At 34.3% G+C, this 21,524-nt stretch overlaps 1 protein-coding gene across 1 annotated transcript in view; it reads left to right on the plus strand.

The window, feature by feature from the left end:
- Window positions 1–7,861, plus strand: part of LOC110932536 — a 42,518-nt gene extending 34,657 nt beyond the window's left edge. The window contains exons 4-5 of the mRNA XM_022175863.1: window positions 6,444–6,967; window positions 7,651–7,861. Coding sequence (XP_022031555.1) covers window positions 6,444–6,967; window positions 7,651–7,861 — 735 coding nt within the window. The remainder of the gene's footprint in view (window positions 1–6,443; window positions 6,968–7,650) is intronic.
- Window positions 7,862–21,524: the final 13,663 nt, after the last annotated feature.

Raw genomic sequence — 21,524 nt, forward strand, 5'->3', positions numbered from 1 at the left:
TTAAGCACACTTACAGAAGCCTAGTACACGACCAGAGGTGCTTAGAGAGGACACTTGAGCTCCAGAAATGATCAGAAGTGAAGGAATGAGGTGTGGTTACAATGTGTGCATACAAGGCCTTTATATAGTAATCCAAACACCCTAGATCCTTGACAACTAAGTCTAAAAGTGTAACCAGATCATCAACAAGTGTCTATGAGGTCTAGGGGGCGCCCATGCTATTAATAATGGCTTTTAAGTCGGTTAAAACACCAAACAGTGCTTCTGTCCGCATTTTCTGTATCTGGGAGGCTGACGCGGCCCGCATCAGAGGTCCTGCAACTCTTACGCGGCCCGTATGAATCTTCCTGTCAGAGCCCATATCTTTTACTGTCCACGCGGCCCGCATAAGCCTTTCAGCAACTCTTACGCGGCCCACCTGAGGCCTGTTGTAAGATTTTTCAAATCTTTTTACATTATTGCAGCTGGCTCTTGGCGTTTCGAAGGGTTACCTTTGCATTTTGGGCCTTTCTTATTTACGTATAAGGGCCTCGTGACTTTTACCCGCTTTGTTAAGCCCTCGGTTAGTTTATTACTACCCGAAAAGTCCTAACTTTCAATGTTGACGCTTTTAACCCCTCATGTACGAATTCGATCATAACTTTCTCATTTTATAACGGAACTTGATGAAATTTATATCGTGCATTCTAGTGAGCATATTTTACTGTTACAAAGCCTCGGGTTTGTTAAAGGGTCACTCAGAGGTACAACTTAAACATGTTGACACATTTAACCCCTGTAGCTTGTAATCTCTCACTTTCTTCCACATTTCGTTCCGTATGATCCGTGATTCATTCGTTTGAAGGTACGAGCATCATGTAGGGTTACTGTAAAGTATATTTATCCCTTGTTGACATTTTGAACCCTTGAATTCGCATACTTTCTATGTTTGTCAACTTTAGTCCCTCTATAGTATTCTTTAACACGTTCAAGCTTATGACACGTGTCAATACATTATAGGACGCAAATTTTCGAGGTGTTACAGACACATTTTTGCTCGGCAACAAACGATTCTATCTCCTTGGATGATGATAACATTTCACCCTTTTTGCCTCCATTATCGTAGCCATTTTTGAGATTCTTCCAACTAGGGAACACAAACGCCATCAACCAATCTTCGAATTTCTTTGCCCACCGACTATAATCCTCGATAGCCATCAGCTTCGGTGGTTTGTTGTAAGTTCCGAAAGCACTTTCAACCTCCAAAGCATCCGATAATTTCTTCTTGGCATTTGGCGGGTTCTCATTGTTGTTGCTTGTAGATGTATCATCTCCCGAATTTCCAGCAAATGCGTACATGTCGCTAAACGGGTTCATGAAAATGTCATCCATCTTGAACGTACCTAAAAAATCAGCAAACACTAAATTTTCGAAATTTTGAAAAACTGTGATTTCGAGCGAAATCACCTATGAGCGAAATCAAGATGTACTCTCGAGCGATATCAGTATATGACTGATAAGCGAAATTAGCACTATGACTGATAAGCGAAATTAGCACTATGACACAAAAGCGAAATTAGCAACTTGTGTCCCTACGAGCGAAATCAGACAAATCATGTCCCTATGAGCGAAATTAGGATGTATCTAAAAACGAAATCACTGAATTTTATGTCCTTATCAGCGAAATCAAGCAATTACAAGCGAAATCTCTTCGATGTCCTTAAAAGCGAAATCAAGTTTTTAGCCAATTTTCACCATTTTTAGTCCGAATTTTAACCTGATTCTTTCTAGGGTTTGTTATTTCTATGTTTTACACGTTATATTCGAAATTCAGGCCATTTCAACCGTAGAAACTAGTTCAAATCAGAAAAGTATGAGAAGAAGTGAGTAGAAGTAAGAGAATTTAGTAGAATCAAGCTGTAGTAGTATGAACTCCTCGTCCTGAGCTCTGATACCACTTGTTGGACCGTTCTATGACCCGAAAAAGTCAGTTAAGGCAGTTCATCTTCAAATGCAAAGGCGGAATCAGTGTAAATGAAGTAACACAGCTTTTCCTTTCAATTTCCTTCTCTATTAATGCTTTCTGAATAGATTTTGACAGAGTTTCGTCACCTAGCACAAGACCTGATTTCGCTCCAATAGTTACAAATGAAGATCACACATGGGTTTATATAGTGTGCCTGATTTCGCTCATATGGCTGCCTAATGAGCGAAATCCCATGTGATCTAAAAGCGAAATCACCAACTAACCTAAGAACGAAACCCCCTTATGACCTAATCAGCGAAATCCCATAATCTATGTACATATAAGCGAAATACCAAGCTCTGATTTCGCTTATAATGATACATATGTCATTATGAGCGAAATTAACATTCTAAAACCCTATTTTCTGATTTTCCGACTCCGTACAATCTATCTAGACCTAAGACTCAATATAAACGTAGTCAACAGACATTCAGTGCACCAACAACACTGTACATTGCATGTAAACACAGGGGCTTTGTGATGATATGTTACAAATTGGGAACCACATATTCATATGTTGCAGTTTGGAAAGATGACCGATAGAGATCTGAATAACTGATACAACCCATTTGTAACCCAACTAAAATCTCGTAACTGTGAATCTCTTCCCTCCAATGGTCTCCTTGAGTCTAGATTCTTCCTTAAACGATGTTCTAATATCGAGAATGTTCGTTTGGGGAAAAGGTTCTGGAAATTGAAGGAAAAGGAAGGTTGAAACTGTACAATAATGATGATTCAACACCAAATTTCATTTGTCCACACGAAAAGATGGCGGACCACAACTCCGCAGCAAAAGCACGACTCATGATAGATGACTTGCACTATCAAAAGAAAACTCAAACAAACCACCAAACTAGGACATCAACATCAACTGAAGTCTAATTAACGAACACGAATGTGTGAAATGGGATTTATTTAAAAGTAAAAGAAAACTGAAACCAGTTTTCCTTGATAGCAGAAGCCGTTCGATTTGATGGTTCTGAACACTACATAGATTGCCATATCGAATGGTCGTTAAAACAAGATTATAGGGGTGTGTGTATAGAAAGGGCCCTTTTCTTACCTTTTTCTTTTTATGATGGGATGATGTTGTTATTGAAAGTTTCAGTGACTGTTGCCAACATTTCACATATTTCATTTAACAAATCTCATTTATTCAAAGAGAAAGAGAACTCAGACTCTTGATAATCATTGCGTTTTTTTAGCAAGCACGACTGATGATAGATGACTTACACTATCAGATGAAAACTCAAACAAAACACCAAACTAGGACATCAACATCAATTGATGTCCAATTGACGAACACGAATGTGTTAAATGAGATTTATTTAAAAATAAAAAAGAAAACTACATAGATTGCCAGATCGAATGATCGTTTATCTGAGTTTTCTTTCTCTTTAATGAAATGGGATTTGTTTCAAAATAAAAAGAAAACTGAAACTCGGTTTTCCTTGATAGCATAAGCCGTTTGATTTGATGGTTCTGAACACTATATAGACTGTCAGATCGAAACCCTAATGTGTGAATATTAACTCAAAAAAAAAAAAGGAAATCCTATCGATACGGGCGTATGCCATTACACGGCCCGTATAAAGCTATATACACCTTATACGACCCGTATACACCATGTTAAAACAAGATTTTACCATGTGTTAATATTAACACCCTTAAGAATATCCATAACTAGGGGTAAACCAATTCATGAAATTTAATCAAAGTACATTTCCATACGTACATGCCTAAACACACATCATATAGATGAAGGTATTCCGATGCCACCTCCCTAAACACACATCATATACATAAAGCAACATTCAGCTCAGCGTAGCAGTATCCATTTTAACATATAAAAGGTCACCGATATCAAAAATAGGAAAAGTTAACAGTCTACTTGTAGATGAGAAGTTCGGGTTAATATGCAAGTGGGTTTAAAACAGAGCCGGCTATTGGGCCGGCCAAGCCGGGCAACGGCCCGAGGCCCAAGCTGTTAGAGGGCCCGAAAAGTTTCTAAAAGTTTTATATATTATAAATACTATAAATATTTTAGTCATAACCTACTATAGCTCAGTTGCTAATAGCATTCTTCTTTATTGTTGCCATCTCCGGTTCGATTCTGCCATCTCCTTGCTTTCCCCTTTTTTATAGCTTTTGAGAAGTTTAAAAGGTCAAATTTCTGAAACAATTATAGTCGTTGGCCTTTGGTTTATTGGTTCACTATAGAAACAATAAAGGTAATTGGTGCAAGTTCGATCCCTCCATTCCCTTTCCAATATTTTTTCCCTTTTATTAAATCAACATTAATAGTGCCCTTTACAATAATATTTTTTTTTTCTTTTTATCAAATCAACATTAATACTGCCCTTTACAATAATATTTTTTTTTTCCTTTTTATCAAATCAACATTAGTATTGTGTATATAACTTGTTCAAATGATGCAAAAGCAATAATCTACATTAATACTGTGTATATAACTTGGCAAATGATGCAAAAGCGATGTCAGTATTTACAAGCGAATACAACAAAACAAAATCACATACAAGCAAATATGATCCATATTGCTGATATACCTTTATATCTATTATTTTAGTTTTCTATTGTTTTAACTTATTATACTTTCATCTAAAAGTGACTATTATCATAAAATGTATGAGTAAAATATAAGAATTTTATATGTGATAAAGTAATATTATTAGTTTAGTATATTACATTTTACTTATGCTTATTAAAACCTTTTGGGCGTAATATTTATTATTTACATTGAGTACCTGTATTGTACTATACTAAACAAAACCAAAATTCCATCAATACCAATTATAGTGAGGGGCCCGAATTTTTTGTCTTGCACGAGGCCCAAATTATCATAATCATTCTCGGGGACGGCTCTGGTTTAAAAGTATAGTTACAGGAAAAAGAAATCGAAACTGAAAAAACAGAAGCTTTATGAACTTTGAAGGATGCAATATTATGTGTTTTAGTTTTGTCTTAAATGACAGTTACATAAGAAAATAATTTTAGATGCAAGTAGTTTTGTATCATTAAACATTCAATAATAAAGTATAGTATTGCATAGTTGATGGAAAGATTAAAAAAAATACGAAATGCAAACATAACGAGTCTGTGATTAACCCTCTTGACCATTGACGTAACAAAAAATTTAACCACATGATTATATGTGTTCATAGCGCACTATACGCCATATCCAATTGTGTTCAACAAAATACCACACGAGGGCCATTTCACTAAATGTGACAAATTTGACCAATAACCTGTTCACTTATGAACTAGTCGATTTGGGTTATTTTTAATCTCATACTTTTGAATTAAAAATGACTAAACGGGTTGAAAGTCCACCGAAATGTAATATTATTTCCTACATCTCATATCGTTTCAACAGATCCGGCTATTGGGCCCGGTAGATTTGTATAGATAAGGTATTATATGTATGCATTAAAGGCCCAAAAAAGGTAAATTGAATGTTCCCGTTAGTGGCTTGTTCACAAAATCCTACACACAAAATAAAGGCCCAAAGACTCAATAAAAGGCCCAAATAATGATTTTTTAAACCCAATAAAAAATATACCTAGTATGCGTGAATGGCGCTGTAGCGCGAAAAATATACCAGCAATCCTACTTCGTATCATCAAACAACTGAACGACAATTCAGTTTCAAAATTCAGATTTTTTTGGCTTTTGCTTTAGATTGGAACAGAATAACATCAGCAAATCATCCGATCATTGTTCATTCATTCAAATGACCTTAAAGAATCTTCAAGAGTTTCTGGTATGAATTTGTGAAATCGATTAATAGAATGTTTAGATTTACTGTTTTAGAAATAGACAACTTTAAATCTTTCACACATAGCCGGCCCTGAGGGTGGGCGGGGAGGACTACCGGTCAGGGCCCGATATTTCGAGTGACACGTTTTTTTATAAAAAAAATCCGATATGTATATGTAAAATATTTTTTTAATAGGGTACACTCATACAAACACCAACATAGGCCCCTTATAAAACTATTCTTATGGTTTAGATTAGTTATTAACCTCTTTGGCATTAGGTTTAGACCTTTAGTGAGCCCAATACCCAATTTCGTTAAGGCCTACGGACACATTTTTTCGAGCTCGAACAGGGTACACGAATTCTCAGGGTCGGCCCTGCTTTCACGTTAGAATCTTTGAGACCTGGATGTTTAGTTAAAACTTTAATTAAACTTTGAATCTTTGATGTTTAGTTATCACTTTAATGAAACTTAGATTACTTGATGTTTAGTTAAGATTTAGAAATTAAATGAAACTTTGAATCTCTGATATTAGTTACAGAGTTAGATGAAACTTACATGTTTAAGATGAAACTTACATGTTTAAAACTTTGATTTTGATTAAGTATTTTGTTTAGAAATTATGCCTCCCATTCGTAAATACAAATACCTATCCAGTAGTCAAGAAGTAAGAAGAAGCTAGAGGAAGAAAAAGAAAAGGCCGACAAAGCGCGTATACTCAAGTTTTTCCCAAAACTACCTCAAAGTTCTAGTTTTAATGTTGATAAAGATAATGCAGATGTTAATGTGGGTGAAGATAATATGGTTGTTAATGTGAATGAAGCTAATTTGGGTGAAGATGATGTTAATGTTCACGTGGATGAAGCTAATGCGGGTGAAGATGATGTTGATGTTAATGTCAATGTTAATGTTAACGTAGATGAAGCTAATGTGAGTGAAGATGATGCTAATGTTAATCCTAGTATTGATATTTTTGATCCTAGAAATTTGGATAGGCTTAATCCTAACTTGATTAATGAATTGGTTAAGAATGGCCCAAAAAGAGATTTGACTATTCATAAGGGTCCCATGGATAAGGTTGGAAGACGATTTTCTAAATTCATGTATAACAGTAGCGGTAAGCAGAAAACTGAAATAACCGAAAAATCTGGACCGAAAAAACCGAACCGAAACAAAAACCAACGGTTCGGTTTTCAGATTTTTAATAACCGAAAATTTCGGTTCGGTTTTCGGATAATCATTTTCAATAACCGAACCGAACCGATAAGTTTTAATAGTATACCAAATCTATATATTTTTATATTTAAGTTGTTTATGTGTTTACCCATGCTTCCAAGAATTATTAATTTTATTCTTGTTTGTTAAATATTTATAATAAGAACATTACCATGTTTATTTATCATTACAATTATCCGTTGTTTACAAGAACTAACAAAGTTTAATATAAAAATTAAATGGTTTTCAAAGTATTATAAAAGAAAACGTCTTAACAAAAACTTTGGAGAAACATTAAAATAGATTAGAAGGTTAGGTTTATGTGAATAATATTAATTTAAAAGACTAAATATATTAACTTAAATGTAAACATTTAAGAAAGATTCTTAAACTTTGAAATATACTTTTAAGTTTTGAATTTTACATAACTTGTTTCAAAAACCAAAAAACCGAACCAAACCGTTGCTAAAAGCGAAATAATCGAGACCGAAAAAACCGAAACCGAACGGATTTTAAAAACCAAAAACCGAACCGAACCGTGCACACCCCTATATACTAGAATTCTATCAAACAAGGAGACGTGTGATAAAGAATGGTTAGTGTATTCGAAAGAGTTTGACAAAGTCTTTTGTTTTTGTTATAAACTTTTTAGACAAGGGTATAAGAAAGGTGGGTTGGATAATGAAGGTTATTCAGATTGGAAGCATGCTTCTCAGGGTCTTAAGGACCATGAAGTTAGCTTTGAACATCTCAAGCACATGCATCAATGGTTTGAAATAAATCAAAGGTTTAATTGCAATGAAACAATAGACAAAGAAGCATATGAGCATTTCAAAAAAGAAAAAGATTTTGGAAAGAAGTGATCTTTAGGATTATTGCTCTTGTGAAATTTCTTGCTAAACATGGCTTAGCTTTTCGTGGGTCAAATGAGAAGTTGTATCAAAAAAGCAATGGAAACTTCTTTTGGGATTGGTTGAGATGTTGGAAGAGTTTGATCCGATTATGAAAGAACACGTGCAGTGTATTTTGAATGATGAACTCCATATACACTATCTTGGGCACAATATCCAAAACGAGTTGATACAATTATTAGCTGATCAAGTTAAAACAGAAATCATCAAAAAGATAAAACAAGCAAAGTATTACTCCATCATACTCGATTGCACGCCTGATATAAGTCACCAAGAGCAAATGTCCATAATTGTGAGGTATGTAAATTTTAACTCTAATTATGTGACAGTTGAGGAATCGTTTTTAGGTTTTTTGGTTGTTGATGATAATACCGGTAAGGGACAATTTGACGTTACATCTTAGGAATTAGAGTCTCTAGGTCTTGGCATTGTTGAAATGCGTGGTCAAGGCTATGATAATGGGGAGAACATGAAAGGAAGAAATAGTGGAGTTCAAAGTAGATTTCTAGAAAAAAAAAATCCTAGAGCTTTTTATAGTGCCTGTGGTTGTCATAGTCTTAACCTTCTGTTGTGTGACATGGCAAACACGATTACTAAGTCTAGGATATTTTTTGAAACAATACAACGGATATATACTATCTTTGCTAGTTCTATTAATAGGTGGCAAAATTTTAAAGACAATGTTAAAATATTCTGACTCTTAATCATTGTCTGTCACTCGTTGGGAAGGTCGTGTAGATAGTATTAAGCCTATTAGAACTCAACTTGTAGAAGTAAGAAAAGATTTGAAAGAAGTTAGTGACTCAGATAAAGATCCTAAAATTCAAAGCGTATCTAAATCACTTGAAAAGCATGATGTTGGTGACTATGAATTTTTGGTACAAATCGTCATTTGGTGTGAAATATTATCAAATGTGAATGTGGCGAGAAAAAAGTTGCAATCAAAGGATGTGATTCTTGATGTTGCTATTGATGAAGTTGACAAATTGATTAAATACTTCAAAAATTATAGAGAAGTCGGGTTTTCTAAGGCGACTATGTATTGGGTGTTAATGCGGAATTCCCTCAAAAACGTGTGGTACGTAGGAAAAAACTGTTTGATGAGAATTCAAGCGTAGAAAAAGTTATATTTTCACTCGATGAGGATTTAAAGTGAACTACTTTCTATGTATTGTTGATCAAGTTATAAGTTCCCTTGAAACAAGATTCGATCAATACCAAAAATTCGAAAAAATATTTGGGTTTTGGTTTCCTAAAAAGTTGAAGACACTTGATGAAAAAGAACTTAAGTCTTGTTGTTATCGTCTTCAAGATGCATTAGAATATAAAGAAGAATCGGACATTGATGCTAATGAACTTTATTTGGAGTTGATGTCGATTAGGACATTCTTACCGGGTCACATTGTTAGCCCTATTGATGCTTTAAACAATATCATGCGGCTCGGTCATTGTCCTAATGCTATAAATGCATATCATGTGCTTTTGAAAATTCCGGTAACGGTGGCATCGACAGAGAGAAGCTTTTCTAAATTGAAGTTGTTGAAGTCTTATTTGCAATCGTCAACGTCCCAAGAAAGACTTAATGGATTGGCGATGATATCTCTTGAATACGAAATATTAGAAGGTATGGAATATAAAGACTAGATCGAGAGTTTTGCTTCCTAAAATGCCAGGAGAGCCTCATAATTTGCTTAAGTAAGTTCGATCATTTTGCTACACTAGTATTGTTTTTTTATAACAATTAATCAATTATTGTTGTATCGTGGTTTTTGGATATATAAAATTATAAGTTTATATTATAGAAAGGAGGCCCAACTTTTTTATTTCACATGAGGCCCAAAAGTTTTTTATTATTCTCGGGGAAGGCTTTGCGTTTCAACCAAAATTTTACATAGGTATTGTTAATGTTGTTTCTGTAATCATATTTATTGATTAGTTATTTATTTATCTTTTTATATAAATGTACAAAAAGTATATATATCTGGATCAACCCAACCCAACCCAGCCCAACCTTCCATTCTGTCACCTCTACGTTCCAAAGATAGCAATCCCTAGACCAGAAAAGAAAGCCAGAAGATAAGCATCTCTATACTTATAAATAAAAAAATTGTACACTTGGCATTGTTTTAGCCCACCCTTTTTAATTTTTCTCTTAATAAATTAATCCAATGCTGCCACCTAGGATTTTTTAACACGTGTCATGTTATACATTGTACGCGTTTCTCTCCTCATTCTAACTAGGTTTTTTTTTTCTGATTGAGAGAAATAGACAAAATCCTCCCAAACAGCCAAACCTTCGCAAACCTTCAGCCGATGGCCGCCGATATGAAGTAAACTATATCCAAACGCAGATAATAGATATTACAGAGAATGATCTACAGTCACAGATCTGTTCATCGAAGATTCCATGGTTCGTCTCGTGACCGATCCAAACGCAGATCTGTTCATCGACGGCCAAACTTGGGGTAAGTGCTTACACTCATGTTAATTGTATTCGAGATTAAATGTAAGGCATTACATGTGTTTAATCTCAAATTTGTGGTAAGTGCTTACACTCTGCAGTTTTGCCCTAATTCAACTCTCTGGTTCCTCCATGGCTTAATTATTTCTCGTTTCTTCTTTCTCAAGGTATACTCCTCTTCTGTTATATGTTATTCGTGCGTGTACAATTATTTTTTGGATTGATTTTGTTGAATTTAGTTCTTGATTATGTGTTTTTCTTTCGGTTTTGATGTTCGCTAGGGTTTGGGGGTTCTGTTGTTGATTTTTAGGGCTTTTATTATTGTACTCCTTTTTGGTTTTTTTTTTTTTGGGTAGTTTAGGACCAATTACTATGCGCAGTTTGAGTTTATACTAGGAAGCTTTAAAACGTTTAAACACGAGATGGACCTAGTCTAGCCTTAGGTGCCTATGTGTTTAGAAACGTTAAAGATAAATTCAGAGTAGTTAGACCCGAACCCTAGACCAGATTATTCATATCCATGTGCTCCACTAACTCTGCTAGGTCAGGTGTTCTACAATATCTGCAGAATTTTATACATATACGAGGGCGTCGAGTGTCACGTAAGTTGTAATCTTAATTTGTTGATTGAGTTTCAAATCTGCAGAATTTTATACATTTATAAGGAGGGTGTCGAGTGTACATAAGTTGTAATCTAAAGTGGTTGATTTAGAACTATAGTTTACTAATCTTTATGTAACTTTTAAACTTCTTAAAAAGTTTTTCTTACAATTATATTTATGATTAATGTGGTTGTCAATCGTTCACAGAAAGAACAAGATGAAATTCGAGTGAGAAAGACCGACTCAGGGCCTCTCGAATGGGAAGACTATAAATCCATGCCATTCACACAATGCGTAAGAGATCTATTAAACATTATTGCCATTTCAAAAAGCGACAAATTTATTTGTGAATATATAACTCGGATTATATTTGTTACAGGTGATTAATGATACATTGAAGAACGATAACAGACATTGACAATAAAGGTTTGCTCATGAGTTTGATCCATTGTCCTACTGTCTCACCTATATTGTAAGGAGTGCATTGTACAACATAATCTATCATACCATGTTGTATAGCGCTACCCTACAACGTATATCAAACATATGTCGTTATATATTAATAGTTTAGAATGTATAGTTTTCCTAGGTTATAGAATTCCTAAAGGATCCAAAGTGTTCACTTCACTCCAGGCAGTTCATCTTGGTCAAGAAAATTTCAACGATGCTAGAGTTTTTATCCTTGGAGATGGTAGGTACATGAGCCACTCATCTCCTCTTCATTTTCCTAACATATATTTATAATATATATATTGAGGTTCCTGTAAAATGACATCTTTATTGATGAAATGGATATGGTATTTAGCACATATTATATTAGAGCCAAAAACGTATTTTTTCGTGTCGGATTCGGGTTTCGGGTCATGTGAAGAATTGCCGCTCCTATTATGTCTTTTGTATTCTATTAATTCAAAAAGTTAATTGTTTAGTTCTTGATTATGTGTTTTTTTTCGGTTTTGATAAAGAATGCTAAAATGTATATATAACTTAGAAAGAAAATCATAGATGAAACTGAACGTAATATGCTTATGGTTATGATTTTGATGTGATGCTAATGTTTTTTTTTCTCTTGCAGGTTCAAGGCACTACTAACCCTAATTCACAATTGACAATTCCTCTTATCGAACCACTTGAAGCCATGTATAACAAAGGTGCTCTAGAGTTTGTTGTTGATCAGGGCATGTACTATCCTTCTGCTAGCGGTTACGGCTATATTTGTACAGGTAAGTGTTGGATTGTTGACATGTTCATATATATTTCGATAAATTTAAAATTAAGAAAGAATATTATGATGTGAACAATTTTCGTACCTTGAGAACTTAAAAAATCTCTTATCTTTAGGAACGTTTTAAATTTCAACCAATCAGTTTATTATTGGAATAAATCGTTTAAATTTGTGAACGACAAGCAAGGAATAGATTAACCTTTTAAATGTAAACAACATTTAATTTTAGAATCTTTTTAAATTTCAATCGATCATTTTTTAAATTTTGGTTAAACTATTTATATTTAGAATCTTCTTAATTTCCAATCAATTGTTTTCTAAATTTTTGTCAAACTATTTATATTTAGAATCTTTTTAAATTTCCAATCAATATTTTTTAAATTTCGGTCAACCGATTTATACATTCAGTAGATCTAATCTGTAATGTAAAAGGAAATGATTGTTGTTTCTATATAACCACTTTCTAAGTTTAAATATAAATAGCTAATCTTTCATTACAACACAATACACTTTCACTGTGCATAACATTCTCAAGCATCAACTAATACAACATAACTACGTATGTAGACATGTTTATACTTCAACCTTTTCTCATTCTCAAGTTTCTCTTTCCAACAGTTATTTCTAATATGTGAATGTTATAACACGAAGCTATTATTTTCTTCTACAGCTAATGGAGCAAGCAAATGTCACTTTGTTGAACGAATTGAATGTTTTGATGAACAATGTGACCTTAAAGGTCCGTATCATAAGGTTGTGGACCAGACCATTGTTCAACAACACCAAAGGATTCTATTTGAAAGAGATGATCATCATGGATGAGGCGGTATTTTAAAGATTATTCTCCATATAATTTATATTTAAATCTCTTTAACATTTAAATTGAATATAATTAACTTTATTATGTGTTGTATATGTAGGGCAACAAAGTTCAATGTAATGTTTTCTATAAAAATTATGGAAAATTTTCACATCTTCTTCATGAAAACCAGTGCATTTTCATTGATAATCCAACCTTTGTTGAGAACAAGGCCAAATAAAAGTATGTGATCAATGAACATAAGGTCTCTTTGAATGAGAACACTACTGTTAGAATGTGCAACGACTTTGCTGGGTTAAAGTATGGATTTTCTTTTGCTGTATTTCAGGCTGTTTTGGAGAGGACAATTGATTTAACTCGTAGAATTGGTTTGTTTCTAATTTTTTTATTTACACGGATTGATTTTAATTGGTCTAACCATGTTTTTATATTTATGTGATTAAGATTTATAGTTAACAAAATCTGTCCTTTTGCTAGATATCATCGAAATGATTGTTGGCATATACAAGATGGTGGTAGAGACCTTGGTTAATGGCAAGTTGTCTTAAAGAATCAACCTCAAACTACAAGACCTAAAATGAGAACTCTTATATTTCAGTATACATTTGTATTTAACATGAATTATAAATCTAAATATTATTTAATGTATTGATTAACCTTTAGAATATACTTTTATATGTAGTGGCCATTATTTGGATGTTACTTTATGGGATGCATATGCTGAACAGATGGCCGCATTTCAGGCAAAAAATGTTGTTGGTACAGGTGTAGTTATCATTCTTTAGTTTGCAAAAGTCAAGACGTATGGGAGTAAGTATATGATGTTGTATTGTTATATTTACCGTTGGATATGATTTATAAAACTGATTATATACATAATATTCATTGTTACTATAACATATTCAGATTCCATTTCGGTTTCCAATTGCTATGAAGTTGCTAGGCTTTTCATGATGAGGACATCGATGATGTTGCAAGTTTTAAGTAAAGGTATTGCAAATTACTTTATTGTTATCATATTGCATACAATTCCTGTTGCATCAACCATATTTAAAAAAATCTTTTATTTTTATCAACAGTTGGTCTTCTAAACCACTATGTGAAACCTCCTCTAGTCTTTGTGGAATTGGTTCTTTCATATCAGGTTCTTTGGATGATGAGTTTCTGAAAGATCATCCATTCACTTTCATCTCTGATATTAGTCTAATAACTGATGTTTTTTTTAAACAAGATACTCTAAAATAATTTAATTACATTTCTTTACACCTACTTACTATTCGTATGTTGATTGTTATAGGAAAAGAGAAAATTTCACAGAATAGTAACCAAGTTTAAAAGTGTTCTAATTAGGTCACTGGTGTTGTTTTTGTCCCAATTAGATAACTTAACATTCAAATCGAGCCATGTCCTTTTTTCCACGTGTCAAGAAAAAAATGGAGTATAAGATGCTGGGGTCGAATTATTTTAATATATGAAATTATATCTATTAAGAATAAAAACCATTTAATTAAGTTAAAAATTAAAAAAAACAAGTTACAATCCGCGTCATCACTTGACATTAGCATCAGATAAAAGAGAAAAAAGAAACAAAAATCCACATCATCACGGTTACCTATGAAATGGATGAAAAAACCCTTAATTTTAATTATAATGAATGTTGAGTGACCGGATTGGAACACTTTTGAAACTTGAGTGACCTAATAGTTGGTGTTAAGGATGATATGGAGTAGTATTACACTGGATGCAAGAAATGCAATTGTAAGGTTTTCCCAAAAGTAATTTTAAATGAAACCGGTGATGTTGAAGAGAAGAAGGTCTATGAGTGTCAAAGTGAGATATGTAAGGACCAAGAGATAACTGCAGTACCCAGGTATTAACTGTCTACTTTTTAACCTTTTTGTGATTTTTTTATACATTTTAGTTTTCATACAAAATGTTGTTCTAGGTACAAAATTCCGATCAAAGTTATGGATATCACTGTAACAGTGTCTCTTACTATGTTTGAGCGGGAGGCGTAAAAAGTTATTAAAAAATCTTGCTATGATTTGCTTGAGAACGTCTTGGATGTATGAGTATTTTATTATTTAATTAATTAATTGATGAATAATATAATGGATGGCGATTAAGTATGGGTCTACAATTTTGTTTTACAGGGGAAAGCTGAATTATTTCCGCTGGAATTAAACACTTTGAAGGATAAAAAGTTCGCATTCATGATTTCAGTCAGACAATATAACTTGAAAAACAAGAATGATCTTTTTTCCATCACTGAAATTACCGAAGATCCAGAAATTCTTGCAGCTCTTGAAAAGAAGTTTGATGTCGAATAGGTATGATCTTTGCTACAAAAAATTCGACTATATATGTATTCCATCTTTTATGCTTAAAAACGAATGTATTAATTCCGATTAATGTCAACGATTTAGGTTAATAAAACTGTTTCAGTTGAAAACGAAGTCACCTCTTCAGTTGGCAAAAAGGTTTGGACTATTTGATATATAGTAATAAATACATTAAAATACAAACATAAAAAACCATGTTTAATTACAATTGTTTATTGTTAACGTTATTATCTCTCACAAATTTCCATCTCTTGCGTCGGTGATAATGTAACACCAATTTCTTCTATCGGCAAGATTCAAAGGATGGAAACGGATGAGGACAATGAGGTATCGCCAAGTAACAGTCTTAAACGTAATTTTGGTTATGTTTATGACGATGATAGCACGTGTCAGTCTTCCTCAAAAATTCATGGTGGTGTTGATAAAGATCAAGATAACAACAATGAGAAAGAAAAGCTTTTGACACCCAAAGTCGAGAAGTAGCTCAATTGGTGTTTCAACTCGAAAGAATGAATTTGATTTCCGAATTATTTAAAAACTATTTTTATTTTTATTAGTTTGAGACAATCTTTTATTTTCAGTTATGTATTACCACTTTATTTGTGGCATGTGACGTTTATTACGTTTAAATAAAATGTCCTTTTGAGTTTGAAGTTGTCACGTTCGTGTTTAATTACGTTAGAATATCCTTGTGTGTTTTTCTTAATTACCTTTTATTGTGTCTATAGATAGCTAAATCTTGAGATTGTTGCTTATTTGCTTCTTTACATGTTTATCCGTGTGATACACGGGGTGAACTAATATGTTCTGTAAACAATCTCAAGATTTGATTATTACCGTAGAGGATACAGTGAAACTTTTGAAGAAAGTGATACGTTTATTCTGTTTTTATTTGTTATTTTTTTTTGTTTCCAAGTTCTAAGATGCACGTATAGCTAAGATATTAGTATTCATGTGATGTATCCATTAAAATTCTAAGTTTAGATTCAACTTGATATTCCTGATGATAATCAAACGAATACATAACAATTGACCAATTACATCAGCAATCAAAAAGGCAGTATAATCTATAATTGATTAATTCCAATCACCCAAAACAATTGACCAATTACATCAGCAATCAAAAAGACAATACTACTAAATTAAATACCAAAAGAAAGATGTTAAAATGAAACCCATGTTTGCATACTTCCATAATTGATTGATTCCAATCACCCAAAACTTGCTAAACAAACTTTAATCTTCAACTAACAATTTAGAGATCACAATCATGCGTTGTAACTGTTAAATCTTTCCAAATTGTCTTCAATCATCCGCCCGAAGTCAAGAGACTTTGCATTTTTTTATACAACGTTTTTTGTCCTATAAATAATTTATATCCTTACGGTTTACTAACACACACCACCTACCTTTCTATTGAACACTCGAATAGCCTGATAGCTTTTTTGCCGCCGTCGTCGCACACATTCAGTCGAAGCTTCGCCACTGTCGACCGAGCTCCAGTTCAAGGAAAATATTTTATCGATTAATTGTTTTGTTATTCCGGCCACCTATAAATACAACGTAGAAGATGGCCACCTGTATTTAAAATATTGTACCTTTCAACGAGGTTTTCGTATGGGTTTTTGTTCTCCCATTCGAAAGAAAGGAAGGCGGTTGTATCAGTTTCAATAGTCTCTGACTTGGGAGAATCTTGCCAAATACCACTTTCATTTGCGGTTTCGGGAATCACAGATATGGTGGTGCCCACTGCCAGGTCCTCATGTTCTAAATTAGAATCACTATCGTGCTCACGAAAACGCTTCACAGAAGTTTTTGCCTCACTTCCATCATTAATTGTGTGTTCCGCAGTTACAGCAACCTCCGAAACTCGGTGAAGATTAGTTTGCCTTTGTATCCACCGATTCAAGGTTGGAAATCTCTCTGATTGATCAAGTGCAATCTCATAGAATAATATGTCAGCATCGCGTTTCATCGCTGAGCCCTCTGTAGGATCGTTGTGCGATCAATATGAGTCATTCATAAGAGTTTGAATCTGAATCAAAAGCGGAATCAGTGAAACGGACTGGTAAACAGCTTGATATATATTTAACTGTCTCTATTATTGATATAACAGTGATTTACAACCTGGAGACAATTCAGCAGCACTTTAGTACCGAATAAGAAAAGTTACTGTTGGTGCAGTCATCTGTCGTCTTCGTCTTATGTCGAGTCTCGGTCTCGTTGCGGATCCGATCAAGCATGACATCACATGTGACATCACCTTGATGACATCACATGTGACATCATCATGTAAATTGATATTGGCCGATTGAATTTACTAGTCCATATAAGACAAAATTGATAAAGGTCAAATGAGAAGTTACTATTTAATGGTCCAATGAGAAGGTTCAATCACAAGAGACAAAAAATGGAAGGTCCAATTAGAAGATTCATTTGAAAGTCAACATGGAGGTTCGCTTGAACGTCAATAAGAGAGGTTCGCTTTTAGGAACATTTGGTCCGCTTTTAGTGACATTTGTGGTCCGCTTATAAAGACATTAATCTGGTTCGCTTTTGTGACCATCATAGTCTAATTCAGATCTAAAGTGTTTCAGTATTTCACGTGATAATGCATTGAGTTGTGTGAACCGATTGAAAAAGGCTGTTGGATATTGAGTGTTATTATCGATTTTAGACAAGTGTTTTGATCTGGCACTGTTATAATATATCAATTGTCGGCTACTGTTATAATAAATACAAGGTCAAATCATTTTATTTTGAACTTTAAAAGGGGTTGTCGGCTTATTAGATTTTGCACGTGATTTCAAAACAAGAGACGCAATCATCTTCATATTGCCGCCCCACTATGTCAACGGCCCAATCAATGATTCAGACTTAAAAGTGAACTTTGTTAAAATAAGGCTTTTACATGTGATTGGTTCATATATGCGGCCCAATCAAAATTTTAAAAAAATATAAAAATTTGATTTCATCGATATGTGTTGAAGTTGTCATCAGCTCATGTGTTCACGTGAAGTTGTAAACTGGTGGTTTGTTGGTTAAATGATTAGTTATCTTAAAATTTTCAGCATATGATATTGGATAATAGATGTCAGACTAGTGGTCACGTGATTTGTTGAGTCCATATATTACATTAAAAATTTGTTGCTTAGTGGGTTTATTGTCCAAGTTGTTGTTGATTATCAAGATTGTTGGCCCAATCATAGTCTTCGGCCCATGATTTGTTGTTTGCCATTTAAATTGTGATCATTTGAATTTACATTGAATATTGTTTTTGTCGATACATGTGATAAGGTCAAGTGTTTGTAGGTGTTTTTGATCGAAAACACATAACAAGTTCACCAGAAGTGGTTAAGTCCATTTGATTTCAAACTCGGTCAAGGTCGGTGTAGTGAGGTCATTGAAAGAGGTCGTTGTGAATTTGATCCGGGTCATAGCAGTCTGCAAAGTGTGTCAACTTTCAGTCTGCACAGTTTGTCAACTTTCAGTCCGCACAGAAAATTCACCAGTTCGAGTACCAGTTCGTTTCTATTAATTGATAAATCTTTAAACTGATTGTGTTTTATTTGTGTGTTGACAGGTATTTCCCGAAGCATCATCTGAGTTCTGTAACATGGCTGAAGAGTTTTACAATGCGTTCGCGACACCCGTTGCCCCTGTAACTCCTGCTGAAGCGTTGTATAATGAGAATGAGACGGGAACTCATCAAAAACCACCGAAACTCATGTACATTGAAGATTTTCAAGGTTGGAAGAACCGATTCGAGAACTGGGTTCAAACTTACAGATTCGAAGCATGGTGTTCTTTACTTAAAGATTACGAGAAACCAAAGAATGAACGCGGTTTGGAAAAGGGTTTCAATGATTTTACTGAAGCTGATAAGTTGAAGTACACTAGTGAGAAAATGATGATCAGCATCCTTCAGCAAGCTGTTAAAGAAGACATCTTTGTCTTACTTCAACATAATGGTACAGCTAGATCAATCTGGGAAGCGTTGATTCAGAAATTCAGAGGGAGTGTTGATTTGATCAAAAACAAGAAGGCATTATTGAAGAAATCGTTTGACATGTTTACTGCATTTGATCATGAAACAACCAAGCAGACTATAGATAGATACTGTCATCTAGTATTGGAAATGGGTAGGTTGGATATCAAGAAAGAGGACGATGAGTGGGTCGACAAACTAGCTGAGGCGTTACCACAACACAAGTGGGGAACATATTTGATGGTTGTGAAACTCATGAGAAAGTCTGAGAGCATGAATTTGGCTCAGTTTATTGAGAAAATCGAAGAGCAGGAGCTGGATATTCAAAAGACAGCTATCATGACAAACCCAAATGCGAAGCAAGATGTTAGTTTGTACTATCGAGGGAACAAGTTTGAAACCACTCCCAGTCAAAGTCCAAAGATTAGTACTGCATTCAGTGCTGATGGTTCTGCAAGTCCAAATGCAAGTACTACAACTCAAAGTGGTGGATCTACTTCATCATTCTCAAGCTTTGATCCAAACAGTAACACACCTAGCCCTCAGAAGCAAAATTCTACAAATCTGCAGTGTAATGTGACCTTGAACATCCAGAATTGTCAACATCTTTCTCCTGAGGTGGCAAAGCAACACATGGCATCTCTTGTCGCCATGTTAGAGTCGTATGAAAGTTTGATTGCCGGAAGGATTGGTAATCCGATGCTCACAAAAGAAGATTACGACCAAATTGATGCAGAAGAGCTAGAGCTGATGGATGTGAAGTGGTGCTTAGCTAGTGCCTGCAGAAGAGCTGAAAAATTTCAACAGATTACTGGCAGAGACGAGTTCCGAGGAATGGCTACTTCTCCACTTGGTTTTGACAAGTCAAAGGTTACCTGTTTCCGATGTAAAGGAAAGGGTCACTTTAAACGGGAATGTAAAAACCAAGAGTCAACTGGAAGTCAAGAAAAGAGCAATTATTATCAGAAATCGATCTTTCATCAAATCGATCAAAAACCTCAACAAAAGGAACCGCAAACTGCTCATGGGAAAATGATTGAAGAAGCAAATAGGAAAGCTTATTATGGGATAATAGATCAAAGTGATGAGTTTGTTGCACAGGGATTTAGCTGGGACAAGTATATACCTAGTGGAACTAAATCTGATGTTGCACTTGTTACCAGGATTCTGGATCAAAATGAGGATTGTCAGAAAAGGATTCCAATATTTCCAGATCTTGGAAGTGATGTTGATACGGATGATGAGGAAGAGTATCTTAACAAATGTAGAAAAAGCATTGATCCTGACAGTTTTAATTTTTTCTATGCAGATAAAGTTGAGATGCTGAATCAGAAGAAGATTGCTCGATTGCAGAGAGAGCTTGAAGCAGCAAAGCTACTCGCTGATGTAAAGGCGAAGACTGAAGCTGTAGAAACAAAAGATGAAGCAATTGCTGAGATTACACCAGAAAAGATTGTTGAAATAGAGAAAGTGGTCGAAGTCGAAAAACTCGTGGAAGTTGAGAAAATTGTTGAAAAGATTGTCGAAATAGAAAAGATTGTCGGAGTCGAGAAAATTGTAGAAGTTGAAAAGACTGTCGAAGTCGAAAAGATAGTTGAAAAGGTGGTTGAAGTCACAAAGCCTTGTGAGAAATGTTCAGAATCTTGCAAAGTTTGTGAAGAAAAAGACAAAAAGATTGTCGATTTAGAGAAAATGAAGGAAGATTTACTGTTTGATGTGAAGTATGTGAAAGAGTCATACGACGTATTGAACAGGACAGTTGACAGTTTGAAAAGAGCAAATGCAGAATTTGAAAAGGCAAATGATAAAATGAGTGCAACTTTGATGACAAAGCAAAGTGTCATAAATGATTATATTGAAGATTGTGCAAATTTGAAGAAGGAGTTGGAACTTAAGAGAATCGAGAGTGAAAGGATCAACCGATTACTTTTGAGTTATACTACTTGTGATTATCTGATTGATCATGTTTATCCTACTGTTGCAGGACTTGAAGCGTTCAAGAAGAAAGAAAAAGAAGAGGATACTGGTAAGAAACCAAGTGTCAAGTATAACAGATGTCCGCCTCCTATCTTTGAGAGTTATTCCCCCAGGAAACCAAATGAGGAACAAGTAGACAAGGCTCTAAACATCAAATTAAAGTCTGAAATCACTGATGAATTACCAGACAATATTGATGT

Source organism: Helianthus annuus, chromosome 6 (assembly GCF_002127325.2).
Source record: "Helianthus annuus cultivar XRQ/B chromosome 6, HanXRQr2.0-SUNRISE, whole genome shotgun sequence".
NCBI lineage: Eukaryota > Viridiplantae > Streptophyta > Magnoliopsida > Asterales > Asteraceae > Helianthus > Helianthus annuus.